At 39.8% G+C, this 18,881-nt stretch overlaps 1 protein-coding gene across 1 annotated transcript in view; it reads left to right on the top strand.

The window, feature by feature from the left end:
• Positions 1-18,881, top strand: part of STAG1 (STAG1 cohesin complex component) — a 199,728-nt gene that overhangs the window by 54,202 nt on the left and 126,645 nt on the right. Inside the window, exon 4 of the mRNA XM_055723474.1 lies at positions 6,100-6,264. Within this exon, the coding sequence (XP_055579449.1) occupies positions 6,100-6,264 (165 nt within the window). The remainder of the gene's footprint in view (positions 1-6,099; positions 6,265-18,881) is intronic.

Raw genomic sequence — 18,881 nt, 5'->3', positions numbered from 1 at the left:
GATATTTGGCTCGGTTTATGCAATACTGTATGTGAGCATACCATCTGGATAGAGGTTTAGTGGATTGTGTGGGGTGGGAGCATATAGGAGTGACCTATAACAGGCCTCTGCTTGAAGTTGGAGTAACGTTGGCCAAAAATGCCTTTTCTGTCTGCTGCATTGAAATACCTGGGTATGACATGGGTAGGGATGTGCTCTCCTGTTCTAGCTAGGGGATTTGAAAGCCCAAGGACCTATAATAGAATGCAGCTTTCACATTAGTGAGCTCAGGCTCAGATCAGTTATTTATCTGTTCTTTTTTGTTTCCTCTCTTGGATCAACGCTCTCTGTTCAGTGTTGTTGGCATGCTTTATTTTAACCTGTGTGGCCTTACCTGCCCAGGAGCTCAGAATAGCTTGGCTTAAACCTCAGCTGTTAGAGGTTGAGGGAGTGGGAGAGATCCCTGGCTATCTGTGTTTCAGCTTTGAAGTGGGAGTAGACAGATTAGTAGCCTCTTTGACTTAGAGGACAGGAAGAAACATCAGTTTTTCTGTTCCAGAGGTGGCAATTCTGGGAACTCTGCTGGTGTCCCTCTCCCCCTGTATTCGGGGCCACAGCATGCCTTTCCACATCTCTTCTCCACAGATTCCTCTATTAAGGCAAGAGGGATCAAGGCACTTCTGATCCCTTTGTCCCCACTATAGACTGTACAGTTTTGCCTTCAGGTCCTGCTGTATTTTTTCGTATGGAGGAGATGGATCACAATACCTTACCTTTGCATTCTTATGTGAAATTCTAACTTTGCAGCGGACTCTTAGCCTTATTTAGTCTTGTAGCATGGATGTTAAATACTGCAGGGGATTGAGTTTATCTTCTAGTTCCAAATCGTACATGTCCTGATTAATAGTAGGAAGGAATTCCCTGGAAGAATTTCTTTTCATGGTAGTTGAGGTCTGTGGTTTGGTGTGACTTACATCAGTGTCCTGTTTCAGCTTGCTTGCCGGATACTTTAGGTCTGTCCCTTAAAACTGAAGAGAATGTCTTACTGTAGTTCTGTGGAAATGCAGTGCGCATACAGCCAGTATGTGAAGACTTCTCTATCCTGCCGCTTGTTTTCTGTGGAAACAGTCTTGGAAGCAATTGCCTCAGCTAGAAGAACTGAAGTGATTCAAGCAGACTTGAAGTTTAGAACTCTTGCTAGATTTTAAATTAAGGATGAAAAAAAAGCAACGCTACCGCCCAACACTGCCTGTGCTGTTTTTTGTTCTAAACTGCATATGCTCCAGCCGAAGCAGCTCTGTGTGCACTGGATGTTAGGTGACCTGCATCTGTCTTTTATTTGTTCGATGAAGCTTTTCATGGGGAGCAAAAAGTCCAAAGGACTGACTGAATCCAAGAACTTCAACTGTGATGATGTTATAAAGTGTGCAGTAGCCTTCTTTTTTTGATCAGTATTAATTCAGAAAATTCAGACATTACTACTCTTCCACTTAACAGGAGGTTATAATGCAGAGGCCTCTCAAGAGGATGGTGCCTTTGAGAGGCAAGTTCTTCAGTCTTACTCAAGTGGAAGCTTTTTCCAGCTATCTTAAGAAGTGGGGTATTGTTCTAAATTACTTATGGAATGAATGCACGTGGAGGCCATCATTGAAGGTGGCAGGTTAGGTGGAGTTACTGACCTGTAACACTTTTACTGTCTTTATTTCTTCTTGAAGTGCATCGGATCAACTTGGGAAATGTTAATGGAAAATGACAAGCTGCTTTCACTTTTTTTGTTTGTTAGTGTGTAAATTAACTTTCACTATATTACTTGATTTTAGAAATGTGGGTCACTTTTTCCTCACAATCATTGTAAACACACAAAAGGGAAAGTATTATCTAGCTAATTTATCACAAAATTCTGAATTGTCATAGTTTTAGGTTAGTTACGGTCAAGGTATTTTGTTTCCTGTTTGCGTTAGTTTAAGCAACAGGTAAACTATATGGTCGTCAGTACAGCCATCTTAGAGATGCTTCTGTGGCATATTATGGAGCTTCTGAATTTGCTAATGCTGGTGTGTATAAATCCTCCGCTTTAGTTGTTGGTTGAATCTGCTGCATAGATCTGAAAAATCATGAGTAAGTTCTGTTTACATTTGGTGACTCCGTCCATTCTGACAGCACCCCAGTCTGACTGTATGTCCTGGCTCTCAGTGAGAGCACAGATGTAACTGCTACAGGTTCACAGCTCCAAGCAGCACCTTTCTTGGTGTGTGATTAAAAAGCCTCAAGCTTGCTTACCTTGTGCTTCTTTACCCCTCCCTCTGGTCGTTCTGTTTCACCTCTGTGTCAGCTCTCCCATTGCAGCAGATGCCTGGATTATGGAAATTCTTACAAGGATTTATGAATACATTTAGATACAATATTGCTAACCAGCTTGCCTTTTCCATGACTTTTAAGAGATCCCTCACATAAACAGGAGAAAAGTCAGTTTTGAGTCTGAAAAACAATTAGTTCTTACCCACCCCAGGATTCTGACAGATTTAAAAAGAAAAACAAGAAAAACCAAACCCCCATGCATGATTGGCAGTTTAAGGGGGCTTTAGGCAGAAGCAGGAAATTTATGGCTGAAAGGGGCAAGCAATAAAAACAGTTGTTCCTGTTAAGAAGCCGAGGTTCTATTTTTTCCTGTATCTTGATGACCATTTGGTGGTTCCTCACAAGAGTAGACTTGCTACAGATTCACTCTGATCTTACAAAACATCACACTTTTACACCTGTCAGTGATAGTCTGACATGTTTACCAGAGCCACATTCATCCTTGGGCTGTTTCTGTGTGGGAGCTCTTCATGGCATTAGAGGATAGGTGTTTTGTGTTGAGCTGAAGGACCACCCTTTCCTGTGCATGCAGGTATCTCTCTTATAGGGGTGCAAGGCTGCCTCTGTTTGGTATGCTCAGTGCCAAACGTATTTTAGATTTGTAGCTTGACTTTGAAACTCCACTTCTAAGAGCACCCTTCCTCTGCAGATATTCCACAGATATTCTGTATCATGAAGATATTTGCATTTCTATGGATGTACCAGTTCATGCTTTTCCTTCACTTGCATCAGTGGTGTTGGACGTCTCCGTCCTGGGATAGAATCACAGAATACCAGGTTGGAGGGGACCTAAAGGACCATCTGGTCCAGCCTTTCTTGGCAAAAAGCACAGTCTAGACAAGATGGCCCAGCACCCTGTCCACCTGAATCTTAAAACGTGTCCGGTGTTGGGTGATCTACCGCTTATCTGGGGAGATTATTCCAATGGCTGCTTATTCTCATTGTGAAAAATTTTCCTCTTGAAATAGGGTTACCTATTTAACTTTGCTCTGGGGTAGGAACCTGTATGAAGCTGAGATCTGTCAAGATGGCCTGCAAAGTTTCTTGCTGTTAATTCAGGGACTTTACATGCAAGTGGTGTCTGTCAACAGCATTGTAATATTGTATGTTAATGAGTAAAATAATGCCTATTCCTCAGTTCTGTGCCTTGCGCTTGCAAGACTTCTTAATTGGAGTGCCTGGCAGTTTGTGGAGGCTGGGGGATCTGTGTCACTTGCTTTCGTGTTTGCACTCCAGACTGACATTGAGCTTGGGCTTCCTGCCAGATACCTACTTTGTGGAAGTGCTCTGGAGTAGAAGTTCAGTGGACACCCTTCCTCTGGTGCCTCTCCACCTGAAGATGATATTAATCCCTGCCTAACTCGGAAAGTTCTAGGTTTGGATTTTCTTCGGTTTCTCAGTGGAGGATCCTTTGCCTGCTTGTTTTGTCTCTTGAGGCAAGATCCAATACAGATCCTGCATCTGGATCATCTGGATTTAGCTACTGCAGCTTGGATGCAGAATGGCTTTTGTTAAATGAAAGGCTTGGTTTCTCCAGTGAGAAGAGATGTTCTCATTGTCAATAGAAAATCTATACCAGAGAGCAATGTTGTTCAAGTAGACTTAGTACTATATCTGGTGTTAATTCAGGTCTAGGATATTGAGATATTTACTTGGGCTTGAAGAATCTGGTTTTGTCGCGTAATTCAGTCAAAAGTACATCTGTCTGTTATTTCTGTACTACTTCTGAGAGCTCACTGGTGTTCTCACCTTTCTATTTCAAACTATGAGTCTTGGTCAAAGCACCTCCCTTTCTCTAGGATACCTGACAAAAGTGGAGTTTAAACTGAGCATTTACACGTCTTGTGGTTACTCATTTTGAACGTGTGCATGCTGGTCCGTAGTACTTATGTACTATGTGTACATTGCTTTTCTCGTTGTTTTTCTCCTTGCTTTCCAACAAGGTACCTTTTGGATGTGCATATCACGTCTATCTCCTACTTGCTTTTGCTTCATCCTTGCAGAATTTAATGCCTCCTTTTGAATGACATGTTGAGAAAAACTGAGTATAGAGGGGGCTTGCGTTAGCTTCTGTGGAGGGCATCAACTTGCATTCCTGCTTTCATTTAGTAGTATTTTTAGCTAGTTGAACTGCTTATGGCTTACTGTCACGCAGATTCAATAAGCACATGGATTATAGGTCTCAAAAGAGTCAATTTACTTCTCATTCTTTGCCATTTTATTAAATAGTGATAGTGTGTCTCTTTGGAGCTCAGCAGACCTCAAACATTTCACGTATTGATGGCTTTCTTGATGATAAAGGCAGCTTTGCATGTTTAAAAACTCATTGAGGAGGAACGCGTATTCTTTTGATCATAAATGCAGATGTTATCAAAAAAACTTTTTGCAGAGACTGTACCATTATTTCAAGCTTTCCAGCTTGCATTTGTATGCAAGTCCTTAATTGAATATTTGCAAGAGGCAGTTGCAGTTGCACCTTACCTTGTGCTTTTCTTTAGCTCTCTGTCCCCACCAGCAGTGATCCCTTTTAAAGTAAGAGGAAAGCTAGGCTGCAGGTCTGTCTTCTGCCAGCTCTTGTCCAGAAATTAGATCACTTTCCTCTACAGGAAAATTCTTAATGTGTCTGCAACTAGAAGATGCAACCAAAAATGTTGACTTAATGTTCTTTACTAAATGCTTAATACAAACTGGCTGACTGTATATTTGAGTAAACGGTACCATGAGGATACTGTCCTAAATTTAATCTTCAAGTTGCTTGCATATTGTTTTGTTTAACATAATTTCTCAAAATAGCTTTATTGTTATGTGGAAAATGGCAGCTTTTGCTTTTGTCTGCTTCACAGTAGGGAGAAAGAATAGAATATGGAAGTAAGGTCATAGCAGGAATCTTACGTTATCTTCCCAGAAACTTTTTTTTTTTTTTTTTTGGTTTGCATAAGGTGACTTAAATTCAGAGCAAACCATTCACTAGGTGGCTTTTCAAATGGGATCTGTACCCCCTGATTATAAGCTTGATGAATCTAGAGGAAAATTTACATTAAATAATTTAGGTTCACTGGGAAAATCTTTTAACTCATAAAGTTTTGAAACTAAGGGGCTATTATGATGATCTATTAAATCTGGCTGTATAAATTCAGTGATTTAATTTGAGTTGAAGAGCTGACTTTATGTACACAGTTTCTTGTAAACATTGTATAAAAGAGAAAATGCAGAACATGAATGGTAACAAGGCAAGTGTATTTTTAATAAGTTATTGTCTTCCAGAGTTAATTAGTTATTCTAAAAGTTTATTTTGTGTGCCAATATAAAACACTTTTGCTGTCATGTCTGTAATTTGCTACTATTTACCTAGTTGTCATGTTGTCAAGCATCTTTTTGTGTTAAGTAAGACTAATATGGGTATTGATGTGAACTGCTGCTCCAGAGTTGGGAATTCACCACTGCTTACCTTGACATGACAATGGCTTTTAAGTTGTTCCTCAACAGCTGGCGATAAATAAAAATATATGTACCTGACTGAAAAAAGCCCTAAGCAACCTAGTTGAATTTCATTTCGTAGCTGGTCCTGCTTTGAGGAGGAGGTCAGGCTGGAGACCTCCTGAGATTCCTTCCAGCCTGGCTTGTTTTCTGATATTTGTGTGTATATACATGTGTGAGTGTATAAACGTGTGTGTAATATTTACATGTAATTGATAAAGATACATTGAGTGATTTCAGATATAGCTATAATAAACTTTTCTTCTGCTGGTTTTCTTTGCCCAGTCTGCCACTAAGAAACCGCGGAAGTCTCCAGCAGACAAGGGTCGTTCTGAATCTGGAGCTAGAGGAGCAAGTCGTGGAAGAGCTAATGGCCACCCTCAGCAGAATGGAGAAGGGGACCCTGTCACTTTGTTTGAGGTGGTTAAGCTGGGAAAGAGTGCTATGCAGGTAAAATAACTAATTGTGTTACCCCTTCACAATTCAGTATAGCCCGACTGTAGGACTTCAGTCTAAGCTACGCTTTTGTGATCAATTGTATTTTTTCATAACCTGTATCTGTCCAATAGCCTGTCTGTGTATGATATAGGGACAGAATGTGCTTTGATCGAGGACTGTCATACATACTTCTGAAAGACTAAAACCAGATCAGAAAGTCATGTATTTCAAATTCTCTATTATTGTGTTTATTACTTCCAAATTGAAAATACATGTCTGTGTTAAGCAGTCCATTAAAGAATATCCTGTAATAAGTTTTATATGAGGAAAAAGTATATGGTAAGTGATTGATCCGAGGCTTTTTTGTTTGCTTGTTTTTTCAAAAATACCTGCTGACACAAGCAGTTTTGAGTACTTTTGCACTGTAGCTTGCATTCTCCTTGCTGTCCCAACCAGAGCAGCAGATGAAGGCTAAACTAGTTGCCTAGACTTCCTCTGTGTCTGAGGGACAAAGATGGACAGGTGTTGAAGGTGAATTTTTCAATGTAAAATAAATATCTAAGATAGTTGTAATGAGTTGCCTCTGAAAGTGTTTCTTACTCCTTCATGTTTTGACCAATTTCAGAGGTCTTACAGGATCTGTTGGGCCAGATGAGTCCCACCCCAAGAACCTCTATAGATGATTTGTTTTTGCAGTGCGTGTATGCTTTCACTAAGCTACTGTGCTCCAGCTATTGTTTTTGGCACTCAAAGGAGGAACAATGGGCCTAAAACACTGTTTGTCCGGTGCAGTGCGAAGGCAACAGTCATTGCTGCCGAAGGACTGCCTTAAGCGAACCTCCTTTACTGTGCATTTCAACAAAGCAGGACTCGTGCAATATCAGTTAGTTAGTTTTGACTTTGTGGTGCTAACATGAGAAAATAATAAGTGAGGAAAACAAATAGCCAAGTCCCATTTTCAATATTACCTTTAGTGTAGCTAAAAGCCAAGTCTAATTAACCCCCAAAGGAACCTTGTCTTCCAAATGAGTGAAAGCTGTTGGAAATTTTCTCCCAGACGCAAATCTGTGGAAGGTCTGAGAGGTAATTTTAAAGAAGTAATAAACAGGAAGAAAATGAGGTTTTTTTTTCTTTGTAGTTGCTCTATTTACAGTTATTCAGGATTGACCCTTCTTATCTAGTAGGTGAAGACAGAACAAATTTACTCCTAATAAAGCTACAGATTCCTTGTGCCTTCTCTTCCTACGTGTTGTAAGTCAGGGCTTCTAACTTTGCTTGGTTTTCAACACTTTTTCAAATTTCGCTTTTGGCAGGATTTGAGGAAACATCTGGAGTTTATTTTCTGGTTTTACTGTGGTACAGAACATACAATATGCTTTATGTAGCATGTTTGTCTTAGAGTTATTGATATTTGCGGGAGCCAAATGAAAAGGAATGGGTGATTGCTTTGATATTTGATGACTCCGTGTGTGTGGAATTGACTTTGATACATTTCATCTATTTCAAACGAGATGCCATCAGAAGTCTTCTGCAGATGAAATTCTAAAAAGAAATTGTCTGCACGTTTGTATTAAGAAATGTTTGGAATTCAAATACAAAGGATTTTTTTTGAGAAATTTACTATTTGTATATGCATAGGTAGGTGGGTCTGTTTGTCTATATTTGTGTATACGTACAAGTACATACATACCTGTGCATGCATGTGCTTAAAATGTGCCCAGCCTACATATATGAGAAAGAAGTAGACAGCACATTTTAAGCAGTGGAGAAATGATAGCAAATACTAAAGGAATAGGCAAGTTTATTTGAAGGCCTGGGTTGCAAACAGGCATAAATGACTTGAGCCATAATTTCAAGAGTACGTGTCACTTGTGCACCTTTGAAAGTTTTACTATTGGTAAATTTGTAAAATATTGGTAAAATTGGTAAAAAACCCAACAAACCCAAAACCAAGAAAGAAAGAAACCCTATAGGGGGAAAGAGGATGCAATTAATTTGTGATTTAATATTTTTTAACTTGTACTTCTGGACAATAATCTCATGTGAAATCAAGGTTCTATAAACCAAACTTATTAGCATCCATATACTTTTTCCTTAATAGCTTAGGGATTGTGATGTAACATTTAGGAAAGCTTGGCATTTTTGTTTTTCATAGCTTTGGTGCAGGTTTTTTGTGGCCAATTTTAGCAATTTTGTCAGTATTGCAAATTTTCAGACAAGTGCCAGATATTTGTATTTGTCAGAGCCTATTATTTCTCGATATTTAGTTCTTTCCCCGTAATGTGAACCTACATTTTTCTATAGCACTCTTATGTGTGCTTGCAACAATGAAAACCCAGAAAAATTCAATTAATATATTCTGAGATTACATGGGAAGCATCTGCTTTCATTTCTGATCTATCTGCCCCTGCTGTTTGCTCTCAGGATTTATTGTAGTTGTTAGATTTTTCTGGCTTTGTGTGTTGCCAACTCATGGAAGTCTGTAGCTGAATTCAGTTCTCACTTCTTTTAAGTTTGTCCTCTATTTTGCTTCTCATAGCAGGGTTCATTTACTATTTCTCTTCAGGCTTATTGCTGTTTGGTTCTTACAGTGAAACAAAGTTAGGTTAATATTTTGTATTTCAAGTGTACGTAACTTCGGAGCTGCCCTTTGCATGTAAGTCTTTGCCTCTGTTATGAAGTGCTAGTTGTGTTGGTGTTAAGTCTCATTTGAACTCTATGAATTGATTTGATACCTACACGAAGTTGGTATCGGATTGTTGTCACTGTTTTTTTAATCTGCTCTGTAACCTTTTGTACAGTTAGTTGCTTCACAAGTTTTTCTGTCGGCAACTCTCAGTGTACGAAGTGTGATATGACCTGCTGTTCGTGTTTTCTGTGGGTACATCTTGTTAGTCCATTTAGACTGTTCATAGAGCTTTTTTCAGCTCTGTGGGTCTTTTTTTTTTTTTTTTTTTCTTAGGCAAACATGACACACTTCTGCTTTTTGTCATTTGTCTCGTTTATTTATTTTTTCCCTTGAATGACTTTACAGAGACAGCTATATCCACTGTATTTCCCCACCCTAAACCTCTGTAGCAGCACAGGCTACATCCCCATTTCTCGCGCGCTGAGCTGCCCGAGTTCCTGCCGACGGGAATGAGGGGTGTGGGTGAACCTCCGCTCCCCCACCTGAGCCCCCACGACAGGAGGCTGATCTGTAGCTTAAATCTTCATAGGCGTTTCCACACTGGTCTCTGACCCTGGCATGAAGCCAGCAGTGAAATAAAGAGCGTGTGGTGATCTCAAACTTTATTTAGGCCTCCTTCTGAAAATTTTTTATAAGTAAATTACAACCAATTAGCTGCAATGCAGCTGGTGCTTCTGTGTTGGTCAAACCAAGCATAGAAGTGTTCTGCTTTCCCACGTGCAAAGGGGATTTGTGCCTCCCCCAGAACATCAGAGGTGGTCATCAATAACCTTAAGAGGTGTTCGATAGCAAAACGTGAGCAGACCTGTGCCGTGATTACTCGCTATACTGTGCGTTACCAGTTACCCTTAATCGACATCAGCAGTTTGCTGCAGATGAGATGCTATTCACATACAGAAATGCAAGACAGTCAGCTCTTCCAAAGAGCTGATATGTCTTTATGCATCTTGTTATTATGGCACTTCCTATATAATTTCAGTAATTTTTATACTTTCATGGCATTTAGGGCAGAAATAGACCATGTGGTCTGCGTACTACCTCCCTGCATAGCTCACACTATGGAATTACACCCATTCCTGCATTAAGCCAACAGCTTCTTTTACAACCCTCATTTTTCTATAGTAATAGTAATACTAGTTACAGTTAGTTAGCAGCTGGGGAGGGCAACCTCAGGAACCGTAGAGGAAGAGCCCAAGTTTTGAACATCGTTGTTCCCCCTGGCTCTCACTGCAGTGGCTGCTCCCCTGTCCTGGTGGTCACCGGTGCCTTGGCTATCACAGGGGGGAACTGGGCTGGCCGAGATGGCACGGGAGGTGGCACTGGCCTTGGAGAAGACACTGGGTGCTGCCCCCCGCAAAGCAGGGCCACTCCTTGGGCTGGCTTTTCCCAGGGAAAGGAGGTTGGTAGGAGAACAAGGCCCAGTGACTGCTAAGCTTTTATCAGCTGGTTCCTAACGCATTCTGCATGGATTAAGCTTTGGTTTGCTCACTTCTTTCAACTCCCTGGAATTTTATGTCACAGTTATTTTAATCACATAATCATTATGCAATATAGATAATCCCGATTTTCCTTAGTCTTTCCAGTGGTTCTGGTTGGAAAGGATTGTTCCATGCCTGCTTTAATCCTGGGTAAACTGAGGCTGCTGTTGAACAGATTGGTCCCACCTTCTCCCACACCTACAGCTGATGTTTTTTGCACCTTTCTTGTGTGTTTTGTAGTTACACCAAGAAACGGGTTTAATTAGAACCTGACACTTTGGATTTTTTTCAGCTGGATCAGCTCACTGATTCAACCCATCTCTGGCAGCAGCTGAGACTTATTCTCGATTAGAATGACTATACCCGTCACCATATCTACCTTATTTAGGAAGAATTACATACATATTTTTATATGTACACTTGAGCTTAAAAACATCGGAGCAGCTGTAACTGGATCATACCAGAAGGCGAATATCCTGTCTCTGACAACAGCAGTTAAGAATGAGGATAAGAAGGGAAAAATGTTGTGGGAATTCTCCCTCCCCTGACTGTTTGTAGCTCAGGGTGAACATGGTGTCCATGTTCTCAGTAGCCTTAATGGCTTTCTCGTCCCTTCTTCCTACTTAAAGTAGGGTAGTTGCTGGCTAGTGTCTTTGTGTCTGCCTCAGCCACTTCAGGGAGTTAGGGTTTTTGAAGATTAATGATGTACAGACATATGATATTAAGTGTTATCCATGGTTTTTGTGTTAAAGGCATGTTTTAATTTAATTGTCCTTTGTTTTATTTTAACAATGCTGTATTCTTCAACTTGAAGGACGGATAATAACTTCGGGTTTTCTCAAACGGTCTCAGAAACTCCTTAGGAGTTTAAGTATCTGTTCTCTACAGTTTAAAGGGTAAAATATCTGCAGCTATTACTGACATTTAAACTAGTATTTTGTTTTCATATTACTAGATGGATTTCTTCTGCAGCCTAGTTTTGCTTTGCTTTTGGCTGTATGCTACTGAATTGAAATCAAAACTAGGTACATGTTTCCATGCTTGTTATACTAGGAACAATTTAGCCACCAAACAAAGCATTAAATAAATAGAAGGATATCCCTTAATACCAAATTAATTTTTCTGCAGTTATCACACAAGATTTCTTTTCTCTTTTGATGCAAGATGATCTAGAGTGATTTTGCTGTTAATGTGAACACATGTGCCAGTGGTGCAGTGTGTAGAAGCATTTATACCTGAAAATACCATTATATTTAAAGCTGGAGAAGTCTCTTGCTGTTTTAAGTGTCTGGGGTGACCTGTGAACCCTTTCCAAATTGTGCTAGCAAAAAACTTGAATCATGTTTTTTAGTAAGTTGATGGCGCTCTCTTATTGGAGTGACTGACTTTGTTTCTGCACTCTTCTAAGGATTTTTGTATTCTCATGTTCAGTGTACATGAGTATTTTTGATGCTTTGTAGCACCTTGGAACCATTTATGCCCATGAGTGGCCCAGCTCCAACAGACGCAGCCTCTTGGAATTTGCATAATGGGTCAATTGTGAAAGATTAGCACCTACAAAAATTCTGTACCATAGTAGAAAATCTGCTTGGTGTGAGGCCGTTGCATGGTCCACCCAGCATTTCTGAGGGCGCAGGTGAGGAAATGCAGCTCTGAGCAGTGCGGATCTGCTGTGACGAGAGTGCTTGTCCTCGGCAGTTCCTGTGATTTTAATCCATTTGAGAGAAGAATTTCTCTCAAAAAGAAGAATAACTTTTATGCATGTGTGTAATGCCAGTTAAATTGTGCCAATCAATTTTATCCTTCAGTAGTATATTTTTCTCCCAAATAGTTCCATATAATGTGTTACTCTGATTTTCCCACATAATATTTAATGCCCACTTTGCTGCATAGAAATATTTATTTATATGAAACACCAAACTCTGATATCTTTGTATGAAGAATATGAATCGCTTAGTTTTATTGGGAATAAATATTCCTAGGATTGTATTCCTTTCTGTTCTTAAGGAAAAAAGAAGTTACATACGTATGAATATACTGCATAAACCAGATTTTCATATTTTTGCTTATGGTGCAAAAACCAACAGGTACTTTTACATTAAAGGAAGATATATATTTTTTTAAAGAATCATTTTGGCTTTTCAGAAAGTGCTTGCTAGGTGGTAGCAAAGTGTGAAGTCTTTAATAATTTAAAATGACCTGACCATGTTTAGAAGTAAAAGAATAAATTGCAGCTTCTCAATACACAGTTCCTTTTTATTAACCTTACATTAGGCTTTTCAGTGGGTATATATTAGACTTACTGTCTTTGATTTGGAATGCAACCAGTCATCCTGAAGTCTAATGCACAATCTTAAAATTACACATACTTTCATGTGTTAGGAACTGCCTTCACCCCAGTAAATGTCTAATTACTTTAGTCTTAATGAAATTTAACTGTAAAAGACTTTTATTATTCCTTAAAATACCTGCACAGATTCACTTAACTTCTATGCAGAGCATTGTAAGACTTTCACTACTTGCCTTTCCTTTCCTGTGTTCTTATTGTCAGTGTACTCTTCAGTTCTCACTCTCTGTAAAAGCATGTCTTCTAGCTTTTCATCTTCTCTTTGGGCTGTTCTTTATACAGATATTCATATTAATTTCACTGTGCATTCCTTTTTTGTTTTAATAAGCTTTGAATTTCATTTGAGTAACATTGGGTTTTTGGCAGAAGATGTTAGTATAAGCTTTGATTTTGGTTTTTTTTCCCTACCTTTAATGTAAACACACTGCACATCTGTTCTGGTGTAATTTTTTGTTCTGCCATATTCACTGTAGGTGAAGCATGTCCACAATCAGCTGTATGAAATGGCGGATTACTTAAATTTTCTTTATACTTGATTTGCCTTTGCTTATAGTTGACTCAGATCTTACACTTGAATGTGCACTTTGTATATAGTGTCATTTGTTTTCACTTTGTGTTCGTAGCACTGCTGCCAGATTGTTACTTAATTTAAATTGTGAAATAGCTTTTAGGAAATCAACTTTCATTAATATTTAGTGGGACTGGTTTTTTGGGGTTTTTTTGCTAATTTGCATGACCTGGCAAGGTATCATCTGCAGTTAGTCCCTCCCTCTGGTTCCTCCAGCACTTAATGCTCCTGGATGTAGTAATGTTCATGCACTGAAGGAATATGAAATGGATTCATGGCTGTAAAGCCTCCAGGAGGTAATAAGATAACTAGCTTCATTATTTCATTCATTGCATCAGACTTTTGCTTTTACTGGCAATCCAAGCTGCTGGTTCTCTTCAGTACTATAAAATGTTCCTATTTACCTATTAGCAGACTTTGAGATGTGAAGGTCAATACATCTGCAAGTCTCCGTGATTGATTTTAAGTTGTTTACTCAGGCTATGGATCTATTCTGCTGCTTGCTTTAAGGTTTTTATTTCTAAAGGGTTGCCTATTTGGCATATTCTTTGAATTGTGCTGCATGATAGTTCTTACATAAACCCTGGAGAGTTAAATTATGTGAGATTCTCTTGGAAGCTGTTAGGGACTTTTAAAAATTCCTGTACTGACTATGCATTTGTACTATACATCATCTGCCATTTGCAGAAGACCTTGATTTTTCACGCAGTTCTTCTAAGAATAGAAGCATTTTCAGATTTTAAAAAAAAATGCTTGAGTCTTGTTTTTGTAACATGTATGGACTTGTTATGCTGACTGACTCAGATGTGGTGCATCTCTGTGTGTGCATATGTATATATATGTACATTTACATGTGTGTATGTTTATGTCTAGGTGTTTTCTGACAGCAGGAAGTGAAAGGGGGTCATGTGGATGTTACTGGAGTCATCTTGAGATTTTATCTATGTAACTGAGCTAGATAATTTTTTACTTAGCTTAAAATTTACTTCCAGTATTCCTTGCCTCACTCCAGTCTGGTAATGAAGATGAGAAGCTAAATAATTTTTTGTGCACTTTCTCATTCATTGTGCTTCATAACCTTGTCAGGGGAGCCTTTTCCCTGTGCACGTGCATTGAATCTGGTGAATCCCAAAGGCATGGATTTCCTGCACCTGGGCAGAGTGCTGTAGCACGTGTACTGTAGATCTTCTGCTTCCCAGGAATGCTGAGTTTATCATGTATCTCATGCACAGCATGCAAGTGCACGTTTCCGTATGGTAAATCCATGCTCTCTTCTCATCTGAAGGTAAAAACATTTGGAAGCAGATGGGTACCACCAAAACAACTCATGCAGTCTATTCCTACCGTCTTTCATAAGTGTTTTGCAGAAGTAGGCAACAAGGCTCTTGTGGGGATGAATTCTTCTGGTGGCTGGAGCCTCCTTGTAGCTACCTCCTTTCCAAAGAGCTGACCAGTCCTTCCCTCCTCCTGTCACTGCATGTGCCGTTGCTGCAGTACCAGTTCTGCACTGGGGACAGGTGGCAGGGAGGGGGCCAGGGCAGGATGCTTCTGGGTGAGATGGTGACTGGATGTGGGTTGTTCCCTGATTTTGCTCTTTGCTTATGTCTGAGAAGCTCTTAAAAACAGGGTGGCTGGATAGAGGCTGCTCTAACAAGATAAAATCGTCCTGGAGGGTTTGCTTTAACCTGTGGACTGTTGGTTAGAACTCCTTGTTTTTAATAGGAGTCCTTCTCTCTATGCATTTTTATGCAAAATAATTCCTCTTCTGGTAGTGGTTGCTTGTTGCACCACTTGCTACGCTATTGCCTGTTTGATTTCTTTTCTGCTAGTGTTTGTCCTTTTCCCTGGTATTTGGATTATTGCTGTTTTTTCTTGATTCAGTTGATACTTGCCTCTGTTTTAGGTCTGATTTGTATAATTTTTATTTTTTCATCCTAGTGTTTTCAGTTTTTATAGCTCTTTTCTGTTACATCAGAAGTCAACAGTTTGATTAAGTTCCAACTGTTGTAGCATATGTAGTCTGGCTTCATTATCTCCTGTTGTCTTAAACTGTAATCTTTAAAAAAATTTACCAACAAGCGTGCCAAATGTGCATGGGGTGTGTGTGAAAGATATAGTTCTGTGGGTGTTACTTTGATTTTGATACCCTGAAAATACCCCTCTTATTTTTAGGGATTGGTGAATACAGTTTGCGTGACTTGTACTGATGTCAAGAGGTCAGGTGCCTGTGCTTGGCTTGGCGTGAACCCCAGCATTGTTAAGCGGGAGCCATCGCGTCTCACTGCGAACCTGCTCTAGACGGGTGGATTATGCTGCCATCTCCACTGGATATTGGCTCTATATATGTGTGCATGTGTGTGCACACGTACACGCTGCAGAGGATGAAGGCAGTGACTAGCTTGTGTGACTACATGGGCTGTGCATGTGAAGTTAGGTAAAAGGAATTGTACCCAAACATTCAACATTCTAGTTGAAGCTTTGTCCATCCTCTGCTAGGGCTAGATGACACAGGAGGCAGGCTTTGCCTGCTCTGCCTGCTCTCCCTGCTCAGAACCTTCCCTCTGATTTTGCTGGTTTTTATCTACTGCTGCCACTGAAGACTGCATTGCCTCGAGTCTGGTCCGTCAGTCTTGAGATCGGCTGCTTGTCTTTATTTTTCTGTGAATTGCATTATAGTTCTGGGTTGAAAATGTGAGCGCTGTACTGGGTAGGACAGAGTGGGCCCTTAGTGCCCAACAGCACAGCATGTCCCTCAAAATTCTTTTTGTAGAAGGAGACAAAAAATACCAGAAGGGAGATGAGCTGCACTGATGCTGTGGTTTTGAGGTAGCGCTGCAAAAAACCAATTGAATAATTGTTTGAAAGAAGCAGAAACAAAAATAAAAGATATTCCTCCAGGTCTCTCCCCTCTGCTCCCCCTTTTTTTCAGTCCGAATGGGTTCACTTGTAATATTTATAGCACAGTCCAGAAACAGTTGTGGTGGTGTAGCTGAAGGGGCAGTATGTTGTAGCAAGAAACAGGAGTAATTATGAATGTAGAAATGAATCTCTCAGGTCAGCCTTGCTTCTACAAGGGAATGTTTTATGTGAAACTAGGCTGTGGACAGTGCTCAGATGCTGGCAAACTAGTTACTAACACTCAGGAAGAGCATCTGAGACTTCCCAGGCTTGAAGAAGAATATAGGAGACTTCAGAAACTGTTAAGAGATGTGTGACAAGAGTGAGCAAAGATAAAGATATGGAAATGTTTCTGTTCAAGCCGTGTGGCACAGTGTAGGATTATTCTGCCTGGAAAGAGGTGACCAGACGGGAGCATGGAGAATACAAACAGGAGCTTCAGATTTGTTTTCTCTTCTTTGTAAGAATTAGGTTGCATCAAATAGATCTAGCAATTTGCAAGTTTAAAACAAAACAATTACTCTTTTTTGGCAGTGAATGATTAAGACACATTGCTGCAAGATGGTGTAGGTATGAAACTTCCTGGTTTTGACAGATACGTTCGTGAGAGAAGAAATACGCTAGGGTCTTAAGGGTCTGGGAGAGTAATTCAGAAGTATCGTTATATTCTTGCCTATTCATATATTTCTCCCTACATCTGTAAGCCCTGTTGGGCAGCTGAACATATAGTCCGACCCAGCACAGCTGCTATTTTCTTCAGTGAAAAAAATAGCTGCTGGCAATTGCATGTTGTTCTGATACCTCCACTAATATAGCTGTTCAAACAAATCTTTTAAGCTGGTAGTACACCAGCAGTCTGGTTGTTAAGGTTTGTCAATATTTGGTCTAGTAAATAATTTTTACGTTTGGCTACTTTTGGTTTTATGTGCCCTGGAGAATTCTGCTGATTGATTGAAATGATTGATACTTACAGGAACGGGTCTAAATTCAGGATGAAGTAACAGCGAAGCGTTCTAGATAACTGCTTTTGTGCTGCTGCTTCATGTCCCCTCAGCTTGTGGGAAGATGAATTAGAGGCCAAGACTTCCTTTTTAATTTCTTCTAAGTAGCAGATGAACCTCTTCGTAAGATTGTTTCTCTTACTGGGCATGCATGTGTGGGTGTATGGGTAGACAAAACCTGTAAAAGCTTAAGCTTCCTGGAAAACTAAATGTTTAGAGACTCAGGCTGGTTGTTGAGTAACATAATAATATGGATCGTCTCATCCTGTCCTGGGTTAAGGAGAACAGTGATCAGTGTTAAACGAGAGTGGTTGGCTCAGTTCAGAGTTGTGTGTGTGTCTCTTGCTACTTCCCTTTTCTCATACACCTGCTGAAGTCCCACTGGTGATCAGGGCAGTTTGCACTTGGATAAACTAGCAACTGCAGAGGGATTTTTCAAGATCCTGTCTTTATATCTACTCATTTAGAAAGAGGCCAGATTTTTCTAAGAGGCTGAATTCTTTGGATTTTGTCTTTCATGTTTGTTCTTTCAGCATGGTTGGAAGCTGGTTGCGTAGGTGTGGTGGTGGTGGGGTGGATGTGTACATGCAGGATTTTTAAAATTAATTTTATAAAAATTCATTGCAAACCTGAACTCTCCAAAATAAAATAATCCATTTGCCAGGTGTACTCCAATAGCATAATCAAACTTCTCTTAAAGAATGCTGCCACATGTATGGAACAGTAAAGATTTTTTCTTTTGTCTCACAAAATAAATAAAACATAGCATTTGGTTACAATAAACATACACAATTCCTTACCTTCAGTGTTTATGTAACTGAGGTACTTGGAACACTGTATTTTAGTGACATGAAAGGCAGCCGTACTTGTCTTCCTTAAGCGTGAAGCAGGCTGAAGAAGGACCTCACACAACCCTCTTTCTTTCCTAGAACAGTTTTTAAGTGTTTCTTTAGTTGTTTTGTGTTTGCCTTCTCATGGCTTCATTTTACCTACATCTGGAGTTTTATAACTTGTGGGTCTGGACAGCTCTGAGAGGGTTCTGTAGTCAGAACTCTGGGGTAAAGTATCTGTATGGGAAGCAGCTATGGGCTTTGCTGCATTCCTTGCAGATGTGTATCTGCCATTAACTCTTTCTGATGCTGTGATTGCACTTCAGTGTTGACTGGCAAAATTCATTTAGTGCCCTTTCTTATCAAGCTGAGGCACGTTTTCTGTCTCTAGAGATTAATATATGAGATGACAAACATTTTTCACACCTGTGTGCTTTCTGTCCTCCTCCCTGCTATTATTCATAATAATGACTGCATGGTATGTCTGCGTATCAGTGATTATAAAATTATCTCCTGGCTACTTGCAGTTCTGAGTGCAGTTTGAAACTGTGACTCAGCTCCATATACTGTGATTCAGGTGGCTTATTGACTCGCAAACACTGTAAGACCAACTTCTGTACATTATTTTTATTTACTAAGTGTTCCTTGTTGCATTCTGTCTTCCTGAACTATGTACAGTGTTTCTGAATGACTGATGCACTACTTTGGCCTTTATAAATACAGAGATGTTCACTGTGCAATATAAAATCAGTTTTTATCCCAAAGTGTTTCTGCTCATCAGTTTTCTGGGAATATATGTTGGTCATTCTGAAAGGAAT

The sequence above is a fragment of the Falco cherrug genome, chromosome 11 (genome assembly GCF_023634085.1).
Source record: "Falco cherrug isolate bFalChe1 chromosome 11, bFalChe1.pri, whole genome shotgun sequence".
Taxonomy (NCBI): Eukaryota; Metazoa; Chordata; class Aves; order Falconiformes; family Falconidae; genus Falco; species Falco cherrug.
Note: the sequence above shows the minus strand (reverse complement) of the source record. Positions and strands in the feature narration are given on the sequence as shown.